This window comes from Eublepharis macularius, chromosome 17, assembly GCF_028583425.1.
Source record: "Eublepharis macularius isolate TG4126 chromosome 17, MPM_Emac_v1.0, whole genome shotgun sequence".
NCBI lineage: Eukaryota > Metazoa > Chordata > Lepidosauria > Squamata > Eublepharidae > Eublepharis > Eublepharis macularius.
The window spans coordinates 29141308-29164289 of NC_072806.1; the positions used below are offsets into that span (position 1 = coordinate 29141308).

At 43.0% G+C, this 22982-nt stretch overlaps 1 protein-coding gene across 1 annotated transcript in view; it reads left to right on the forward strand.

The window, feature by feature from the left end:
* TAOK1 (TAO kinase 1) overlaps positions 1-22982 on the forward strand; it is a 71540-nt gene that overhangs the window by 11982 nt on the left and 36576 nt on the right. The window contains exon 2 of the mRNA XM_055002093.1: positions 19116-19324. Within this exon, the coding sequence (XP_054858068.1) occupies positions 19193-19324 (132 nt within the window). The 5' untranslated portion in view covers positions 19116-19192. The remainder of the gene's footprint in view (positions 1-19115; positions 19325-22982) is intronic.

The following is a 22982-nucleotide window of genomic DNA, read 5'->3' on the forward strand; positions in this document are numbered from 1 at the left end:
CTCTAAACCTTATGCCAGCTAATAAAAGATGTTGTGTTGCTTATTGCATTGCACTTCTAAGAAATTTGCTTTTTTTCAAAAAAAACTATTCCTTCCTTATATTATATTTTCTGTTCTTTTTCCTGCTTCTCTTGGCTGTTGGCTCAAAAATAATTGTGTTTGTATGAAAAAAATGACCTGCTACTTACGTTGTGATGTGTTGGGTGTTCTGTAATTTAAGGAACATGCAGGCTTTTAAAGTATTCTAAACCATTCTTTTTTTATATGTATGATTCTTTAGCCATTTTTTCTTTGGCATGAAGTGCTGTGTTACTTTTCACATATATGTTTGTCTGTGTGACAATTACTGTATTATGGTGATTTATGTGTGTGGAGATCAAATACCATCACAAAGCACCTTGCCCCCCCCTTTTTTTTTACATTAGAGAAGACGCACCTTGCCCCCCCCTTTTTTTTTTACATTAGAGGAGAAACATAGGCACATAGGAGACCAGCTGTTCTGGTAGCTTAAAGCCACAGAACTAATACTACAGTGTGGAATTTCATATCACTTGTAAGCACTCTGACATTCTATTGTATTTATTCTCCCTTTAAATGACAAGCAGTCCAGTAGTGTATGTGAACCAGCCTGTAATCTTGTTACTGGCATCCAAGACTATATGTGCTTTTTAGGGACTGTTGCTAAGTGAAAGAACACCTTCTTGACCTGCAAGAGGTTCCCAGGTTCAGACCTTGGCATCCCCAGTATAAAAAGGCAATGTTGGCTTGTCCTTTTTGTACCTGAGACCCTGGAGAGTTATAGCCAGTTAGATAGTACAGTGTTAAGCTTTATGGACTAGATGTTCACTCTGTGCCAAAATAAGATCTATGCTGAGGAAAGCTGAATTACGTGACCTGTAAAATTATGCATGCTGAATAAACATGTACAGGTTTTTATTTTGTATAAATTATTCTAATTTGGTAGTTATGGGAGGAGCAGGAACACTCAATCTCCAGTGCCCAACCACTGCAAAAACTTGTTCAGTAATTAATTCAAGATCAGTTCAGTTATATCGGTGTTCATGGCTTTTCTTGATGTCAAGCACTGTGTGCCCACTTTCCCTCACAGATTCCATTTTGAACAGACTGTACTCAGGATGGCTAGATTTGGCATTCTCGGTGCAGACTTCTAGGCTTTATGGCAACTTCTGGCACGTCCAACAGTTTGGGCAAGCCCATTGTGATTTTTGACTCCTCTCCCTCCTTTGAACAGCAGATAGATACCCTATCTTTCACCCTCTTCATGTCAAAACCAGCTTGCCATGCGGTATTGCAGACTGCTGTTAAATAAAGCAAAGCCAGGGCAGCTAATTTTGAGACGCGTTGGCTCCAGGACCCTCTATATCTTCAAGAAAAATCTTCTTTTGTTAAAAAAAAAAAAGACAAACCACATAATTTAAAATAGTTTTCTAATAAAGGCAGACCGGGAAGGGCGGGGGGAGTAACTTTAGGAATTTACAGTGAGGGACAGAGATAGGAGGAAGCCTTCACTGAGACCTCACTGGGGCCAATTTCTTCCACTAGACAAGAGAAACAAAAGCAGGGTTTGTGTTAGACTCATCCTCTCCCCACATGTTAACACTGCTCTGTTCAATCATGTGAGAGTAGGAGGAGCGAACAGTATGTCAGTTGAGCTGGCTTGAAGCTGGACCAGTTGTTTTTCTGTCTCAAGAATATTAACTGGGATTGAATGGTGCTTTATACGAATGGGTAAACCCGGACAATATTAACCAGGATTGAGTGGTGCTTTATACGAACGGGTAAAACCGTGAGAGTTCTGCCTTGTTCATTCACAGAGGTTTAAAATCTGGGATAAATTAAAAGAGAGAGATGCCATGGCAACATAAGGCAAATTCTGCACCCAGGATTATGTAATATAGCAAAACGAGCTTGATTCCTTTAATTTGCTCAATATGTTCTTTCTGCAGTCTGCAACATTTTTGGTCACAGGATGTGGCTTGTCTTATTCCAGCGCTTTGATTGGGGTAGGTGGGTGTCAGTGTCTGTTTCGAAGCATCTGCCTACATTCTAGATAGTAAACAAAATATTTTAATGTTTTAATAGCTTGCCCCTCCCATGTAGTTCAGAAAACTGATTTAACAATATGGTTTAGGGTTTTTAAAATGTGGTGTACTTCAGAAGAACCTCCTTTTTGACTAGCAGGTTCTAGTTATGTTTTCTGAAGGATATTGCCATGGTTTTTGCTATTTAGAAAATCCATTTAGCTTGCCTTAATTTTCCTGGTAGATGGGGGTCTTATGTCACCTTTGACTCTTATTGGGGAACACGCACGAAACTCTTGAGATCTAGAATGAATCTCCTTACTTCTGATTCCCGTTATTTTGACTGTGATGGAAAAATTCAGAGTGCTTTTGGTGCTCATCTTCAAAAGATGCTTGTTTTAATTATAATCAGCTCCTGACTTTTCTGCTAGAATAGCATTACACTTGGAGTCCCCCTATTAGAATTAAGTAAGGTCATAATAGCTTATCTTCTGGTATACCCTAACTTTAACTGTTCCAACTGATTTTGTGAATTTGCGTATTAGATTATTTTTTTCATTGTAGTTGACAGGACAGGCATCTTTTTGTTAGATTCACTGCTGTGCGGCCAACTTACCTGTAAAGGGCCATAAGAGCTGATGGTATGCACTGATAGTATTCCATGGATTTAAACTGCCAGATACCAAGGTTTATGAAAGTTAGAACTGGCTAGAATCTATTGGCAACAAGAAAGAAGCATCTTGCAAGGGAGGTACTAAAGCAGTCAGATACAAATACGGGATTAATCTGATTAGGGCTGATGGAGAGAGCTGGAGCAGAATCCAGGAGCAAATTAAAGACCTGAGCCAAAGGTCAGCCCAAGGGAACAGGTCAGGAAATAGAAAGAAGGGGCAGCAAACAAGAGAAGGTGAATGCAGCACCAGGGGCACCTCCCAACTAATTGCTGAAGCATGCTCGGGAAGTATCTGTAGCTGACAGATTTGGAAAGCCCACTGAGCAACCTTCCTTGGTGGGGAGAAGTGGTTTGGTTTATTTATTTATTTGCATTATTTATAGTCTTCCTTTTGCACTGAGACTCAAGGCAGATTACACAATGTGAGTCAGTAAAGTCAATTTCAAGGACATTTCAATAAACAGTGTAATAGGGTGTATAAGTGCAAATTTGGAAAGCTTTAAAACTAGCAAGTATCTAATGCAGAGTTGAAGATCTGCTAAGACAGAGCATAAACAGTTGTAAGACTGACATATTAAACAACATATAAACTATATTAAATAACATATAAACTATCCGGTAGGATCATACATACAGCAACAGAGACAGTACACAGTAATAAAATCTATAGTCCCTCCTTATCCCTTTACTTATGCATCTCTTTGAAACTGCTTCCTTACATGACAGCTCTCTAGAATAATTCAGTTTTTGCATCATTGCAAATGGCCCCCACCTGATGGAATGGTCTACCACACTCCCCTCTTCTGCTGATCAAACAGGTCTCAATCTGAATGTGAGCGCTGGGGTGTCTGGGAAGCAGGTGCAAAGGATCAGTAGGCTTCACAGCCACCGTTCTCTGCCCTTCCTGATGTACTGAACTTGTTTTTTGAAAAATAACCTTGAAAGAAAATTCTGTAGGTTGCCCCCTTCCCATCGGTCATGTGTGCATTCTCTCTTCGTTGAGAGAAGAAAAGAGAGGAAAAGATGGTTGTGGGCAGGAGGAGAGGGGGAGGTAAAGCAAATAGAGGAACACTTTTCAGCTGCTCTTGTTGGCTTCCTCCTGCCCCTTAGGGAACAGTAGCTGAACCCTAGCCTTTCTGTAAAATGGTTTAGATGTGTAGTCTTGAACTGCTTGTTAACGTTATCCAGGAATCAAGATGGCTGTGATAACTTAAATTAGATGGCTTAGTGAAGCATGAACTATCTTCAGAGGATTGATCAGTTATCAGGAATACAAGATACGCCCCATGTAGTACACAGAAGACTATTCACATTTGCTGCACGAGTGTTTCCCATAATCCTTGAGTTATGGTTCTATAGCTTCCCACTGAAACTGGCCTTTGAAACGGCTCTGTTTAATGCTGAAATCCTAAATGGGATGACTCTAAGACTGTTACACCTAAAAGCCAATTCCCCTTCACACATGATTGCACTGGTTATGTCTTTTATTTCACACAACAGCTTGTTAGTTCTTCATGGTCTCTGTGCATCACACTGATGAGCTTTGCCCTTGCACAGAGCACAATTTTGGAAACGTTTAAAGCTACAAAACAGGTGGGAAAATCTGCTCTCCCATGAATGAACCATTGACCATGCATGCTCCAGAGGCTGGAATCGTGTCTCTCCCACTTAGTTCCTTTTCATCCACTGCATCAGAAGAATCATTTTGAATCAGAGCTTTTGCTTTGATTTCCACCTCCGGCACCCCTGTAAGCACCTGAGTCACTGTGTCAGACTCACCCAGGTTCCAGCTAATATGCCTGGGACCTCAGGACTGACAGATTTGACCCATCAGCAGCCCATTCTCCTTTTGGAAGCTTCAGTGGATCCAGGGAGTTCTCTTTGAGGCTCCTTTGGACTTTTTTTTTTTTGTAGATTTTGACTCATGGCTAGGACAACATAATTCATAAACTATCATAAGAGTCTGTCTCCTCCAGAGATGGTCACAATAGCTATCTCCTATGTTTGCTAGCAACAACAAGTCCGGGAATGAACCGTTAATCAGCAATTGAGTAGTAAAATGTTCTTTTTTATATAAGTGCAAAGTGCAAAAGTGCAAAAGGTGTCTTAATAAATATGCGATTCTAATAAATACAATAAATACAAATACAATTAATCCAAGTCCTATTTCTATGTCCAAGTCGTTGTGGTGAACGCTTGTCTCCAGCAGAGCTGTAACGCCGCAATGGGCTCACTCCTAAAAGTCACAGAGTTGAAGAGAAGGTGATTCCAGTCCAATCCAAACTATGATAATATTATTCAAGAATGTGCCGACGGGATTATGCGGGCATCCTATACAATTCCCGTTTCGTGTATTGCACACTTCCTCTGGGCACAATTAAAGATGGACTGTAATAAAAATACATCTATATGAATATATAATATATAATATAATAACCATCATTACTCAATGCATGCATACAGCATATACTCACAAATCACCCTTGTACCAATTGCTCTAAAAGTGACTGCCAACAATGTTCCTTGTATCAATCCATAACAATCATATAGCAAGTGACATGGACATAAAACATACAGGAAAGGGCGTGCTTAAATATACAAGCTCCAACAGATCAATTAATCATATGACGGACCCTTAAAGTACAACACTACTTTTAAGGTTACATAGTGCTATATCAGTACAACAAATACATATCGACACACAAAGGGAAGATGGAGAACCTAAAGAACCAAACTGTATTTTTAGCCCAAAAAACATGAGTAGTCTATTTCATTGTTAAGACCCGTAGGGGCAAGACTCTGAAGCCTGAAAATCCACCTCGTCTCTAACTGCAGCAGCCTCCTGGGGCTATCTTCAGGGATAGGTTCCTGAATTGAATCTACCACAGTGATTTTAAGGTCGCCCAGGGTATGATGACAATCCCAGTAGTGTGAGACCAGCGGCGCCTCTTTAACTTTGTTTTTTATTCTGGAGACATGTTCCTGGATTCTAGTCCTGAGGGGACGGGTGGTATTACCCACATAGTATAGTGGGCAGCTACATTGAATGACATACACAACGTTAGACGATTTACATGTAGTGAAGCCCCGTGGTATTTCACGTCTATCCGGAAACATGTCCAAAAATTTAATCATGTAGGGACATACATTACAGTCCCCACATCGAAAGTGGCCTCTAGGAGCTGGTCTAGTTTGCCTTTGGGCGGAGGTCTCCGGAGAAAATTCAGACCGAGTAAGTATGTCTTTAAGGGATCTAGTTCTACGGAGTCCGATGGCGGGGCTACCCTCACACCCAGGGATGTTATCAATTAAATGCCAGTGTTTCCGAATAATTCGACATATGGGGGCGGACAATGGGGTGTAATCCAAAGCCCATTTCAAACGATTATTATTACTACGGACTTTGGGGGCCAGTAAATCCTCTCGTGGCGTGACAACAGCCCTATTTTCAGCCGAGGCGATAGCTGACCGGGGGTATCCTCTACTAGAAAAAGCCTTTCCTAGTTTGATGCAGTTAGCCCTAAAGTCTCCTTCGTGGGAAGAGTTGCGTTTGAGCCGCAGGAATTGGCCCACTGGAATATTATATCTAAGGCGTTGTGGATGGAATGAGGAAAAATGGAGGTACGAGCATCTGTCTGTGCTCTTTTTAAAGGGCCGTACACCTAATTGACCATCACTAGATTTATAAATGGTAACATCCAGGTAGTTAATGCAATCATTACTACCTTGCCACGTAAATTTAATGTCCGGGCTGATGGTATTTACCCAAAGTCCAAACTGTTCTGCAGCCTCCCGTGTTTTAATCAGAGAGAAGTGTACTTAATAAGGGCTTTGGATTTGTGCCTACACCTAGTTATAAACCTTTTGACACTAGACTAGATGCATATAAATTGCTTAGACTTATAAAATTAAAAAAGTTTTTTGGTAACTCCACTAATGCAACTCCGGACATCAATATCAGACAGAAATCCACGTTTTGTCCCCCAGTGGTGGACTCTTCAATAGATTGTTTTGAAAGGGTGGTACTTAGGGACATTGAACATTTGGAAAGGCAGAGGAGAGCGCATAGGTACAATTTAGACCGAGGTGAATGGGAGGCACTCAATTCTTTGAAAAGGGATCCTAATATCATTATTAAATCTGCCGACAAGGGCGGGGGTATAGTGATACAAGATACTATTCACTACCTCCAAGAGGCAACCAGACAGCTTTCAGTTGCCTCCGACTATAAGAAAATCGGGAGGGACCCGCTGCCCCAGATTCGAAGAATTATTAGGATTGTCTTAGATGAGGGTTTGATATATAATGAAATTGATAACAAAACCCATGAGGGACTGCAGAACAAGTGTCCCCGCACCCCAGTGTTTTATCTGCTTCCAAAAATACACAAAGGAGGCAGACCGCCTCCTGGAAGGCCGATAATTTCAGGCAGCAACTCGGTATTGGAACCCCTCTCTATTTATTTAGATTATTTTCTGCAGCCACTTGTGGGTCGCACGGAGGCATATTTACGTGATACCATGCAGCTCATTGCCTCCGTGGAGAGTTTAGTGCTCCCTGACTCTGCTTACCTGATGACACTTGATGTAGTGTCTTTATATACATCGATTCCCCATGAGGGGGCTAGAATGGTGGTGGAAACAGCTCTACTTACTAGAGCATCGCAGAGTCCGTCCACTCCATTTCTGCTCAATATCTTGGATGTAATATTGGAGCGTAATTATTTTAAATTCAATGGCGAATTCTACTACCAAATTAAAGGTGTGGCGATGGGGTGCGCGGCCGCCCCCTCCATCGCCAACCTATTTATGGCCCAACTAGAGACGGATTACATTCTAAATAGAGACAATAATCCTTATAGAGAATCCATTGTGTATTACCGCCGATACATAGATGATGCCATTGCCCTGATTAAAACACGGGAGGCTGCAGAACAGTTTGGACTTTGGGTAAATACCATCAGCCCGGACATTAAATTTACGTGGCAAGGTAGTAATGATTGCATTAACTACCTGGATGTTACCATTTATAAATCTAGTGATGGTCAATTAGGTGTACGGCCCTTTAAAAAGAGCACAGACAGATGCTCGTACCTCCATTTTTCCTCATTCCATCCACAACGCCTTAGATATAATATTCCAGTGGGCCAATTCCTGCGGCTCAAACGCAACTCTTCCCACGAAGGAGACTTTAGGGCTAACTGCATCAAACTAGGAAAGGCTTTTTCTAGTAGAGGATACCCCCGGTCAGCTATCGCCTCGGCTGAAAATAGGGCTGTTGTCACGCCACGAGAGGATTTACTGGCCCCCAAAGTCCGTAGTAATAATAATCGTTTGAAATGGGCTTTGGATTACACCCCATTGTCCGCCCCCATATGTCGAATTATTCGGAAACACTGGCATTTAATTGATAACATCCCTGGGTGTGAGGGTAGCCCCGCCATCGGACTCCGTAGAACTAGATCCCTTAAAGACATACTTACTCGGTCTGAATTTTCTCCGGAGACCTCCGCCCAAAGGCAAACTAGACCAGCTCCTAGAGGCCACTTTCGATGTGGGGACTGTAATGTATGTCCCTACATGATTAAATTTTTGGACATGTTTCCGGATAGACGTGAAATACCACGGGGCTTCACTACATGTAAATCGTCTAACGTTGTGTATGTCATTCAATGTAGCTGCCCACTATACTATGTGGGTAATACCACCCGTCCCCTCAGGACTAGAATCCAGGAACATGTCTCCAGAATAAAAAACAAAGTTAAAGAGGCGCCGCTGGTCTCACACTACTGGGATTGTCATCATACCCTGGGCGACCTTAAAATCACTGTGGTAGATTCAATTCAGGAACCTATCCCTGAAGATGGCCCCAGGAGGCTGCTGCAGTTAGAGACGAGGTGGATTTTCAGGCTTCAGAGTCTTGCCCCTACGGGTCTTAACAATGAAATAGACTACTCATGTTTTTTGGGCTAAAAATACAGTTTGGTTCTTTAGGTTCTCCATCTTCCCTTTGTGTGTCGATATGTATTTGTTGTACTGATATAGCACTATGTAACCTTAAAAGTAGTGTTGTACTTTAAGGGTCCGTCATATGATTAATTGATCTGTTGGAGCTTGTATATTTAAGCACGCCCTTTCCTGTATGTTTTATGTCCATGTCACTTGCTATATGATTGTTATGGATTGATACAAGGAACATTGTTGGCAGTCACTTTTAGAGCAATTGGTACAAGGGTGATTTGTGAGTATATGCTGTATGCATGCATTGAGTAATGATGGTTATTATATTATATATTATATATTCATATAGATGTATTTTTATTACAGTCCATCTTTAATTGTGCCCAGAGGAAGTGTGCAATACACGAAACGGGAATTGTATAGGATGCCCGCATAATCCCGTCGGCACATTCTTGAATAATATTATCATAGTTTGGATTGGACTGGAATCACCTTCTCTTCAACTCTGTGACTTTTAGGAGTGAGCCCATTGCGGCGTTACAGCTCTGCTGGAGACAAGCGTTCACCACAACGACTTGGACATAGAAATAGGACTTGGATTAATTGTATTTGTATTTATTGTATTTATTAGAATCGCATATTTATTAAGACACCTTTTGCACTTTTGCACTTTGCACTTATATAAAAAAGAACATTTTACTACTCAATTGCTGATTAACGGTTCATTCCCGGACTTGTTGTTGCTAGCTACCACTATCCGGGCTTTTCCCTGTCGGTTTGATCTCCTATGTTTGGGCAAGGGCTATAACACCAAGACTAGCAAACACATTTACCTACCAAGTTTGGAGGGACAGTCCCATTTGCACCTTCTCCTTTGAGAAAGGCTCCCTCTTGACACCAAAGTGGATAACTGAGCCAATTCCTCTGCCAAAGGCTCCCTCAATATCATACCTGCAAGTCTCATCAATAACCTTCAAGGAAGTCCAGGAGTCCTGGCTTCCAAACCAGAGGAAGAGAAAGATGGTCACTACAGCCTGAGAAAAAGCAGCAATGGTAGAAACTTTGTCCCATTGAGGTACTTCCATTGGTGACTGCACCCATACCAGCCTCACCTCTTTCAGTCTGACTTCAGACTTGATAAGTGAGCTGCCTGTTGAATTACTGGAGCTGGAACCCATTCTGGAGGCCATTCATCTCTAGATACCAAAGAACCTTCTTACAAGTCAGGAAGGATCTCCATAAGTCACTCCTTGGAGAGTCAAATTGATGACACCTTGGGTGCTGCTGCTCATCAAACAGCAGTCTGCACCTCCTCTCATAACCATTGTACACTGAGCAACCAAGGGAGCAGGATTCATCCCCAATATTGGTCCTGCCATCCAAGAATCAAATGCCTCTCTATAGAGACTGTTGATACCAAGAAGACTTGTCTTGCAGGGACTGGAGCTACACTACTCATGTAGATTTTCAATAGTGAGAGGACCTACCACTAGTACCAAGCCTTCTCCTGCGACAGTCCTTCAACAAATGATGACAGAAAATACTCAGAGGAGATGTATGTCATCGGTCTCCATATTCAGATGAGAAAACTTCATCTCCGTGCTGCTTCCACTTCCATTTATGATGATTCAGCGTCCTGTTCAGCGTCAATACATCTGCCATTTCATCACTGATGAAGAGAACTTGATTCTCGAAAGCTTATGCTACAATAAAATAAAATTGGTTAGTCTTAAAGGTGCTACTGGACTCTTTTTGATTTTGCTACTACAGACTAACACGGCTAACTCCTCTGGATCCATTCCAAGTCACGTCACTGCTGTCCCTTCAGCCGTTGAGCTCTCAGTTGTATCTGCCTTACCAGTCCCTTTCACATGTGCATGGGTCACCACTGTGATTATACCTACTCATGTTGCCTTTGTTTTGATTTCCACTTCTGGCACCTTGTAAACACCAGAGTGACTGTGTCACTGACTCGCAGAGGTTCCAGCTAATATGCATGGGACCTCAGGACTGACAGATATGACCCATCAGCAGCCCATTCCTCTTCCTCTAGCATGATCTCTGCCTGAATCCTCCCACTCATCACCAATTGATTCCATTATTGAATCCAACCAAGTGCCATCTTCTTCTAATGAGGAACACTTGTCTGGCCATTATGATGCTTTTCCCTTGGAATATGGCTAACCATATGTTGAGCCTGTGATAAGAATGACTGCTGCATCAGATCTAGATGTTGCCAAGCAGTCCCCAGATTAACTGGATCATACCTTGGACATCTTTGATTCAAGTGCTCATACCCCACTTGCCTTTCCACCAGTTCACAGTCTTCTGGAGCTTGCCAAAGAGTCCTAGCAGAAACAGCCTCAATTCTCCCAGAATCAGGGAAGCACAACAACAGACTGAAGCCTGCTCCTTCCTCTCATCCTCCAGCCAACTCTATCATCGTCAAACCAGTGCTGAGTAAGGCCAAACAAACCTTCCAATCTTCCCCTACAGACTGACAGAGCAGGAAGCTTGCTTACATTTGAGTGTAAGATCTGCATCACTGGAGCCATATTTTTTAAGATAATTATCAGGTATACACATCCTTCCCTGTGGGAAAAACTTTCTCTGGCTTTTGAACACTTATGGCCCTAACCTTCTGGGATGAAGCAGTGAGGGATATTAAACATCAGATGAGAACTGCAAATCACATAGCTGATGGTGCTGCCAAATAATTGGTGACTGCCATAGCCCTAAAAAGGCATGCCTGGCTCAGATCTTCTAACTTAACACCAGGCACAAAAGCGTCATTGAGGACCTGCCCTTTGAAGGGGAAGGCCTCTTCAGCTCAAAGAGCTGGTGTGGTGTAGTGGATAGAGTGTCACACTAGGATCCGGGGGAACCTGGGTCTGAATCCTTCTACTATGGAAACTTGATGGGTGACCTTGGGCCAGTCGCATTCTTTTAGTCTAATCTACAGGATGTTGGTTGTGAAAAAATGGAGGAGGGGAATAGAATGTTCTAAGCCACTGAGTCCCTGTTGAGGAGAAAAGCAGGATAAAAATAAATGCACAGAATGATGATTCTCTGAAGAGAATTCAAGAGCTTCACACTAATAGAGTTCAAAAATTTGGTAGCCTCTGTCTATCCTGGCGAAGACTTTTAAGTTCTCCTCAGACAAATCCTCCTTAAAATGGGCTCATCAGCACCATTTAGACTAAGGGATGCCATTCTGTTCTGCTGATTCCAACAACTGGTATCCCCCTCTGGGGCTGCAGTGCCCACCGCGACACAGGCTGCATCAGCCTTCCTGGTCCACTCAGGAAGGAAGCCCCCATACTAAGCCGTCTAGAACTCCTAGTATAGCTATGTACAAATCCCTCTGCACTTTTCTCCCCAAACTCCAAGGCCCAGGTAGCAGGGGTAGCTATCGACAACATGACTGCCATCTACTACATAAAGAAATGGGGTAGGACAGTGTCAGCCGATCTAAGTTGCTTTGCCTGTTGCCAGTGAGAGAGATGCATCAAGTTCTTCACGACACTGATTGCTGTTCACATAGAAGGGAAAACAATCCACATAGAAGGGAAGACAATCCACATAGAAGGGAAGACAATCCCTGCTGTGTGGATGCCCTTGGCCGACAGGTTACAGTGCGCCATGAATGGTTGGTCAACGATGAATATGGGTGACGTATCTTCCAGCAGTGGAGTCTTCTGAGAATAGACTTGTTTGTGACACTGTCCAACTAGAAGTGCAACTGCTACTGTTCTTGGGCAGGGAGAGGGTGCAGCTCTGTGGGAGATGCCTTCCCAAAACCATGGTCAGGATGTCTACCGTATGCCTTCTCTCCTCTTCCCTGATCTTTTCTTCCCCCACCCTTAGTTGGGATTGTATTGAGATGGTAATCTTAATAGAATTGTGTTCTGGAATATAGGTGCTGTTGTAAAATGGATTGTGAGCCTGGAAATCCCCAGTTCAGATTTTGCCTCAGCTTTGAACTTGCTGGGTGACCTAAGGGCAAGCCCTTCTCTCGGCCTGAGGACATCATCTCCTGTCTCTGTTACAGGAAGGAATAATATTGGAGCTGGCTACCTAACAGGATTATTATGATGGATACTGAGATAATACGAAAGTTTTGAACACTGTGTCTTCTCTCGTTTCCCTTCTCTTCCTTATAGAAGATATATATCTGGGGCCAGAATAAGTTTTGAAAGGCAATATTGTATAGTTGTTCACTTCGTATTTTTTCTTTCTGAAGTACATGTATCAGAATTTGGCATTTTTTATTTGACGTTTTTATGAGGTACGCATGTGTGTCAGACCTGCAAGGCACGTAATTGTCTTTTGCACTGCCTAAACTCATTTTAAATGTCTCTTCTCTTGATTTCCATTGGGGAAGGAGGAGAAACTAGGGGTCCGGTCCCATTGACATCAGTGGGAACATTGCTATTAAGATCTGTAGGGAATTGTATACTGGGTTTTGTGTAAAGTAACAGGCTGTTTGAAATCAAAGCATCACCCGGTACTAAATTCCTTAAGTGGCAAAGTAGCTGGAGAGTAACAGAAAACTTTGTGAAAGCTTAGTCCTTTTGACAGAAACTGCAGCGCTTGTGGTATGTAGATGACTCGGTCCAGTAAAACCAACGGGAGGCTGCTGAGGTATCTTCAGAGAGGGGTGAAATGACAGCTGCTTTGTGTAGGGACATTTTCTATAAACTCTAGGTGGATTTCTTTGTACAATCCCTGCGGAATCTTTCAGTAACCAGTGATCATATACAAAGGATTCAGTTTATGTTACCATTTACCTGGTCCTTCATGGGGACTTCCTGTGCGGGCTCCATTGACGAGAGCAGGAGCAGCTGCATAGCGCCAGCGGAAATCGCTGTAGTCGTGCCCTGGAGCTTTATTTTGCTGATCCAAATCCTCAGCTTGTCATTTGCAATGGATAGAGCCTGCACCATGCCAGCTTTATGTATTTTCCTATTTAATTCTGCTTTCAGGCATTTTTAAAAAGGAATACTAGTTTGGGGGGGGGGAACTTGGTTAAGCTCTTAGTTTACCTCTGTATTCATAAGAGAGAGTGCTGAAAGCTATTCAGGAAGAATTTAATAGTGTGTTGAGAAGATAATTTTAATCTCTGCTTTGTGCACTCTGTGGAATTGTAACGAACGTCGCGCAACGTAACAGAAAGACCTCCCAGGCCCTTTAGGGCCGTGGGATGGGGCTGGAGGAAGTGCTGTAAGATGGAACTCATTCCTGCTCATAGTCTGCAATAAGAAAAGAGCTCTGGATTATGTCGGTGGTCGCTCTGGTTATGGCTTTGATGCCCCAGAACACTTGGAGCAAACACCTCGTTGAATGTGTTGTTGTCTTGTTTTAGCTGGTTGTCGTTGGGGTTACCCTAGAGGAGATTGTGCACTGAGTTTTCAGGGGAATGTGTTTAGCAGGAGCTTTCTTAGAGGTTATGAAGGCGCAGGATGAACCCCGAGAGACTGAAGCAAGATTGAAACAAAATTAGAAACTTTCCAGTTGGGTGATTTTCAGTTATTCTTCGTGCTATCATCCAGCATCCTCATGTGCGATTTTTCAGTGTTTGCTTGTGTCTTTTTGTACCTTCTTATTTTAAAGCTGTATTTGGTTATTGCTGTAACTTTTTCAAAAGACGTTGGTCCATGACAGCTAGAAACTTTAGATTAAGTTTATCCATCTCCTAGTAGCCCACAAGCCATACACTGAATGCCTTGCAGCTACATGCAAAGGCTCTTTATTGCCAATAATATTTGGCGTTAACATTCTTAGTTGTGTTTTCCCCAAGTTGGGTAAGTAAGAAGAATGACTTGGGAAGGAAACCAACATTCCCACTTGTTGAGGCAGTAAAACTTTTGGTATGGAACTTGCTGGTGGATACTTTTAAGGCTGCATCTGATCTAAGGGGTTTGTGTGATAACAGCTGGGAGCACATCTGCATAAGTTTTGGTCTTGACATCCTGATCCAACTATCATGCACTAAGCTTCATAGGGAAAGACGTTCCTTTTGAACCAGAACCTGAAGGGCACACGTTGAGTGTTGCAGACCCTTTTATATTGAGAACTCAGAAGTGGAGGCTTGCTTGGGGAATAAAAAGAGAACAAGAAATGGAAGGACAGTGTCTTAATTTAAAGGCTCCTCAACTTTTCCCAGTAGGACAGTTATGAGGGGCAAAGCCCCTGCTACACCAGCCTCTAAAGGATTACATTCACTTTCCTCTGTCCCTGTTTTGGGGGAAAGGGAGCTGTCAGGGAGAGGCCTATATGTAGGGAAACAGGGCAGACTTAGAGACCTCCCTATAGAATGTCATAGTTTTTGAGATCAGCATAAAACAGTTTCATTGAGGGTACTCCAGCTTAAAATACAAACTGTATTAACACTTGGCAAATCAGAAGATTTTCACCTGGCACCTGAAACGAAGCACCAGGTGGACCTTCAGGGGAAGATGTTCCATAACCAAGGAACCACCACAGAAGAACACTTGCCACACACCTTCTTACATTCACTGTGCACGAGAGCATGTTTCTCAAATTGTTCTCTGCAAGGAGATTGATACCTGTGAAGTCATATGGTGGGACCCCAGAGGATCTTCTCTATGGTGCTGATCCATAATTTCTTGGGTCTTTGGGGAAGGAATGGGAACAGTGGCCCTGTTCTGGACCCAGGAGTGTATTTCTACTGCTTCTTGCTTCATCATTTCTTCTGGTGGAACAGTTTTTAACAAAGAGTTAAGGTTCAGTAAATCAAAGTGACAGTCAATTTGTGCTGCAAGTTTCTTCTAACATCTCTGAAGGAACAGAACTCTTAAATTCACAAGCAACAACTTTATATCCCCGCTCAGGAGGAGGTCATGTTTGAGAGGGAGACAGGGCCAAAGCACAGCTTCCTGTAACCAGTAATGGAAGGTACCTTCCCTCTTTGGCAGTTCATTTGCTTTCTTGTCAATGAGTGAAGGAATTTCTAAGGAGTTCTGCTTTACTCCACCTCTAAGTCAGCTTTTCCCTCACTTCTTTGCTTCATAGTGGTCCTAGGCCAGCTTTCCTTCAGCTTTCTGCTTCTTTCTACTGACCGCCTTCTCTCCTTTCCCTCACCTGATTGTGAAACCTTTTTACGAATGGCAATATTTGCTCTTTAGCAGAGGCCATGGCTGCAGCTGAAGAAGCCTCAAGCCTTTTACTCTTCAATGGAGGAGGGCCATACGATTTCTGCATCTGCAAAATTGAATATGACTGTTCTTAGTCACTCTCGCCCTCACAATTTTTAGGGATTTTTTTTTTGCTGCCCTGTGATGCAGGTACTTAAGTGAGAACTGAGTGAATGACGGTACACAAAACAATCCTCCCCAATTTAGTAGCAAGGCAAAAGGTAGCAGGAAGATGCAGTGGTTTCAGTGCATTGGGGAATATAGTTCAGGTTGTGACTTGGCTTTGCTTGCATTCTTGTTAAGCAGATACAAGAAACTGAGCAGATAAGCAGTGTAACTTCTGAGACCTTAACTGAAAAGCTGCAGTGAGTTTCTTGCAACACAATTGAATGTGCCTCAGAGAGTTGTTTTTGAGCGCCAGTGAAGTAACTGTGACTGTAAGTTTCCTTCTGCATCTTGCGCACGTGGGGCCTTGCCCAGAGGCAGGTTGGCAGGCTTGTCAAGTTCTCATCCCTCTGATTAACAGCTATGGGGGGGGGGGAGGCACCATAGGGGTTGCTTTTTGAACAATAATGTCTTTTGTAAGAATCTGATGCTTCTTAAAGATGGGACATGACCTCATTACCAGTTCCCTGACAAGCATTCTGCAAACAATACTGTGTGCACTCTCTTATCGGTTCCCTACTCTGACACCCCTCCTTCCTGCCTTTCTGCCTGATAGTTTTGCGTCTGGTTCAGCTATAGACTGTAAACGCAAAAGCACTTGTTCTGTAATATTAAGCTCCTCAGTGAGGATTAGAGTATAGCATTAGTGACTTTTCCTCTTAGGCCAGGAATGTTGTAGATAGGGTGTTTCTGGAGTACAAACTGAATTGCTTCCAATTATTTTAACTCCACGTAGCATTTTTTTTTAACCACAACCTGTCCTCTTGTTTGCCTAAATGTGAATGGGAAGCAAGCCTAGGTAGCTTGTACCTCTCAAAATTCGTGGAGGGGAGCAGTTGAAAGAGGGGCTCTTGGCTGCTTTTAGCAACTGCTTCAGCATCTTAAGGCCTAGAAGTTTGAAATGCCAGCAGAGTCAGAGGGGGAGGAGACAGGATCTGACCAAAAGAGTCAAAAACACAGCTACCAATATCCTATGCTGAATGTTAGCCTCTGGGATGTTGTGCAAAAATGGGGAGGGGCAATTTCCGCTCTTACCTAAACCTTCAGGGTTGGTCAGCAGGCTAAAGCCTCTGCCTTCAGAGATCAAGTATCCATGTTCGGTTTCCAGGAAAGCCAGCACACCTCAGTTATAGATGCTCCAGTGCCCTTGAAATAACTAATGTTCAAAACTGGGAAGAGCTTTCATTTTCTCTGCGCTGTACCCCTGAGGCAAGCTCCTCCTTTTAAGATCATTTCTAATGTTCTCTTGATTTTTATCAAGCATGTGAACACAGAGAGATGGATGGAGTTGGAGGTTTTAATATTTAGTCAAATCTGACTTCCAGCTTGAATTTCCTTCTCCGTTGCTAATAGGATTTGCTGGATTCTCTGAGGCAATACCAGGAATGCAACTATAGTATTGATCATCTATGCTCCGTTAGTCACAAACTTAGTTTACCTGGCCTTAGGAGTAGTGTTCTCCATGCAGGTACTCATTGTCTGCTTCACTCTCATGGAAATATGAATTAGAGCATGTTATACTTAGTGATACGCATGTATTTTAGGGAACTCTGTATGAACTTTATTGTAGTTTTTTCCCTAGCATGTTGTATAATTACACAGATGTTCCTTCACCTTCGATAGCCAATTAAAATAGTGGGCACAGACAGTATCAGATAAATGTTCTCTTATTGTTAGAATGGACCAATGATGATCTGCTCACAACTTTTCCTGTCATCTTCACTGATTTACATCTCTTATCTTGCAGCTGGACATAGTGTCACTTTTTGGCTAGGGAGAATGTCACATGATTGAAAATATGAATAATTACTTAAATCTCAACCCAATTGTAGTTTGAGAGCCAGTTTGGTGCAGTGGTTAAGAGCAGTGGGACTCTAATCTGGAGAGCTGAGGTTGATTCCCCACTCCTCCGCTTGAAGCCAGCTGGGTGATCTTGGCCTAGTCACAGCTCTCAGCCCCACCCACCTCACAAGGCGTTTGTTGTGGAGATAATAATAACATTCTTTGTAAACCGCTCTGAGTGGGCATTAAGTTTTCTTGAAGGGTGGTATATAAATCGAATGTTGTTGTTATCTATACTATCCCATGAAAAAGCTCTTAGAATTCTGCATAAGATAACATATGAAAGTGTTAACCCAGATAGCAGATCAGGGTTTTGGTTGAAATAAATTTCATGAAGATCTAAGTGAGAAACTTACTGTTGTAATGAGTGTTATGGGAACTTCAATGCATTTCATAGTAAATCTGATTGATTTAAACTTAGATTTAATTGAGAAATGTTAGGAGAGTTAATTCTTGTTGCCTTTGTCAGTTCCATCTTTGTAGGTTTTATCTTAATAAGCATTTATATTTTGATATTTTGCTTTATTAAACTAGAGTTTATTTTAATAAAAGAAATTATTAAACTCCTAAGGAGGAGTCTTTGTGTTTTGGTGGGGGGCATATTGCAAGAACTCCTCTATAAATTACTTTGTCCTGTCAAACAGTTTCTCTGAAAGGAGGGAAAGCTGTTTTCAGGTCTCACTTCAAGGTCTGAATGCTACTCAGACTATAAGATAAAATCTTTAATCCGAATAGTTGGAAGCCTTAATAAGATGCGGATAAGTATTCCGTTACATCACTGTCATTTTGGGGGAATGCAACGCGTCTTTGAAGGTGAACATAAGTATAACAGAATACCGTATATCTTGGCGTTGTTTCATTCAGTTTGCAGAAGCTCTCCCCAGCCTTTGGCTGAACTTCTTTCCAGCCTTACCACTGGGGAGTCTTTTTACAGGAGATACCAATTGTTGAACCAGGGATGCTTTTGATGCCTTGTGATCTGCCACAGCTAAGGCCCAGCCTTTAAAAGGAGGAGTCCTGTATAGTTATGCATTGTAGGATGTAGGAGACCCACCATTCTGTAGAGTAGGTTCTTAAGGGCTTAATGTTGGGCACTTCTGGCAATATCCAGGGTCTCCCTTGTGTAGGTTGTGCATCTTGGAAACAGGTACTCCATTTAGAAGTGTGAGAGCAGAGCCTTGATCTAGCTGGAACCGTGGGCTTAGGGCATGGTGCCACTAGCATTTTCTTTTCCAGTCTGTAACAGGCCTTTGCTTTTCTCTCCTCCCCCTTGCAGAGATCCATGCTGAAGAGACCTCCTTTATGCAGATGAGCCCTGGATCGAGGTGGCACTTAGTGTAACTGCCCGGCAGGATGCCATCCACCAACCGAGCGGGCAGCCTGAAGGATCCAGAAATCGCAGAGCTCTTCTTTAAAGAAGATCCAGAAAAGCTCTTCACAGATCTCCGAGAGATTGGCCATGGAAGCTTTGGAGCTGTTTATTTTGTAAGTAGTTTGAACGGTCTGCAGGGCATGTGTTCTCAGGAGAAGAATGAACAAATGGCTAGAACTCAGACCAAATTGTGGTGGTGAATTGGTATTTCCTGATGCCTTACTTCTTTGATCCTTACTTGTTGAATATTCACAATTGTAATTAGGATCCTCAGCCCCTTTGCATGTTTCCGCATGGTGTCCCTACCTTGGAGCTATGAGTTTCAGAGTTTGAGTTGATACTTGATTTGATTCTCCAGCTCTTCCTTCCTCCTCTCCTGGCATGGATCTTTTTGGGCAGACTCAGTTGTCTGTGCTCCCTCTGTTCGGACAGACATGGGAACTGACAATAGGTGGGCTTCCTTGTGACCCTCGTAAAACAGGCCTCCCTGGAACTACCAGGGCTTTGCATTGTTGCCTATTTGCCTTGAATTGGAGGATTGTGGCTAAGGTTTTTAGTACTGAACTCCAACAGTCTCATCAAGAATGAGGAGTGCCTCCCCAGAACAATAACTGACCTAACAAAAGCACACCATTGTGTGAAAGTGGAGATGCTTGAAAAGCAGCACACTGGCTTCTATTGTCAGTTTAGCCTTCTAGAATGCAGCTGGGAATTGTACCCCTTTTGACAAGTGCCAAGCACCTGCTTGGGCAGTGATGCAGTGCAAGCTTCTAATTGTGCGACCTGTGATTTTACTATTGAATATCCTCTAGATGGCATGGTGGATAGAGAAGGCTGCACTGTAGGGACTTCCTTCGAAATTCTAAGCATATTGACCATTTTGTCACTTCTCCAAGCTCTGAAGAGTTCAGAGGAACCTTCCCCCCTCCTGATGGAGGGAGGACTTACAGTGTCTCTGTAAGTGAGGGGGGGGGATTTCCAGACTGAGGAGAAGGAAAGGGGATGCAGAAGCAAATGCCAGCAGTTGACCCCAAAACAGAATCTGCTCAGCTTCATAATTCAGTAAGCTGTCATAGAGGGTGCCAACCAAAACGGATTTCTTCCTTTTCTGCAATGGACACAACCAGAACCAAACTCTCCCCCCACTCCTTTTGCTTGCAGGGCTGACAGTGCAGTCCCAAGAAGCACAAAATATTAAAAACCAAACACAATCCTGTTGCATTCTAGATCAGTGGTCAGACAAAGCAAGTTGAAGGATCGCTTGTCTTAGTGTCCCATTTCAGCAACTGCAATTTAACTGATGGGAAAATGGATATTTTTTCCGTGGGTTTTACATGATACTGCTGGGCTTTGCACCTGTGCAGAGCAATTATTCAGAACCTTCTGGAGATGGTTTTTAGTCCCATAGACTCTTCAGAAAACACCGCCTTGGACTGTGCATGCCCCAGGGGGAGGGGTTGTACCTGTACTGCTTGATTTCCTTTTGTCTGCAGCACCTGCAGCAGCATTTGGGAAGCACTGAGAGTTTTGTCTCTCCGGGGCTGGTTTTGTACTTTGTTCTGTTTAAAACAAAAACAGCTTTCCTTTAGATAATAATATAAATATTTTTATATGCCAGCAGTTGTGTATATAGTTGGCAGTTGTGTATATAGTTGGCTGTTTTGTTTTTTTGCTCACTAGCCCTTGCACCTATAGCAACCTCAACCATTTTCAAGAAGTGTAAGTCTTGCAGAGGATAAATACCATCAACCAGTGGGCATGATCGGTGTCTCCTATGTTTAGGTGAATTTTGCTGAGAAGGCTCACACCCAAGCTACTTGAAGTTTACCAAGAAGGCAAGACAGAATTGTGCCTCCGACCTTTGCACCCTGTTGTAGGAGAGCTTTCTCTCGCTATGGCTTAATCTATTGTCTGCTCTGCTTTTATTAGCTGAGAATCAGTCATCTTTCCTTTCTTACGAACATAGCAAGCCTTTTCTTCAAAAGACACAAAGGAAAAAGGCTAAAGTCCCCTAAGGCTTAAAACTGAAAAAGAGGCACAGGCAATCGAAAAGTGCTGTACTGCTGGCTTCAGCACTATCAGCTACCTCAGTATTGACCCCTGACTTTCTGCTGACAGCTGAGGAGGTGATTGTGGTTTTTGTAGGTTCCAAGACCCCTGAAATTATACTGCAGACAGAGCCAGTTCTGTCTCTTTCAAAATTGGTACTTGCCTTCGCAGAGGTCCCAATCCCTATTTTAACACTGAGACTCCTGCAGGGTGTCTTATCTAAGGTCTTCAATAGCAACGCAGGGGCTCTTGGGAGAACAAGCTACCGTGATCATAGATACTTTCATCCTGTTTTCCCAGAGTTCTCTTCATAGTGGGAGGAGGAGTGATACTTTCCATCAGAGCATTATGCTTCTCCTCTTGCTTTGACCATTGGGGTCAACTGCAGTGGAAGTCATCTCACTTGTTATCAAGTGATACACATTGGTATCATTCTGCTCATGTCCAAAGTGTGATTTAAAGTTTCAGCTATGGGGATGGACCTCAGCTTACTGTCCCTTTTAGCTAGGCACCAACAGTGACTACTTCAGTACCAACCACTGTTAAGGATCTGATTTCACAGTCTAAACTCACAGCCACTGTTTCTGTCCTGTCAAGAGACTTGTAGGTAGCTGACCAGAGCTTGCCTCCGTCAATGCCTCCAGTGGTAATTCAGCCACAGTTTGAGGCTCCACAGCCTGTAGAGCATCAGACACAGAAATCATCTATTCCCTCCCTCTCTTTCTGCCACCCCTGCCCACAGGCCATCCCCAGCCTCTTCGACGTCCCCAGTCTTCCAAATTACCACTGCAGTCAGTTTTTGACCAACTCTTCAGAACTAGAAATGCCTCAGATTCCTCTTAAATGTAGTCTCTGATCTGCAAAAATTATCTCCGTGGGAAGACCTTTGAAAGTCCTCAAAGCAGATCTGGCTGGTGACCACTCTTGGGATCGAGGTGGCCAGACAACTACTGCAGCAAAATGGTTCTGTTTTTGATATCGTCCAGTCTGAGCAGAACAATACAATTGCTGTTCCTCTTTTCCATATTTATTGGATGCAGATGAGGAGGATCAAGCCATTGACTACTACCCTCTCATCTAAATGTATTGAGGGGCCTCTATAAAATATTATATGTACCTGTAATAGTTCTCTTCATACGTTTGATAATCATTCTTAGACCTCTGGTACTCTGTACCTCCCTTTTCCCCCTCTGTAAAGTACAGCCAGAAGGCTGCATCTTTCTCTTCTCCTTTCTAAGTCTGAATTTTGTTATTGTAGAAGCAGCACAAGGGAAGGATAGTCAGATTGCTCACACAGCTCCAGTCGATAGAGGAAAGAAAAAGATGGTTTTGGTAGGAAAGTCTACACTTCTGGAGCCCTGACTTTCAAAACTGTCAACCACTTGTCTTTTTAGGGGAGGATTTTGCACAGGAGCCATGCTAGGCTCCATCATTGGTCAAGTTGGCCTACCTCGAGACCAAAAAGTACATGTATGGACTTAGCTTAGCTCTTCCGTATTGTGAGGCCTTTGCAGTATTAGCTTCTTCATCATCACTGCATGATGCAGGACTCTAACGATGAGGTCCTTCCATTATTTCTGTCCGTGACACATTCAGTCAGTGGACTCATCGACCAAAGTAGCCCAATTTCTCCTCAAGAACCTCATCTCACTCTGATGACGGATGCCTCTCTCTGAATGTGGGATGCCCGTTGCGGCACAGACTGTGTCAGCTATGGTCATT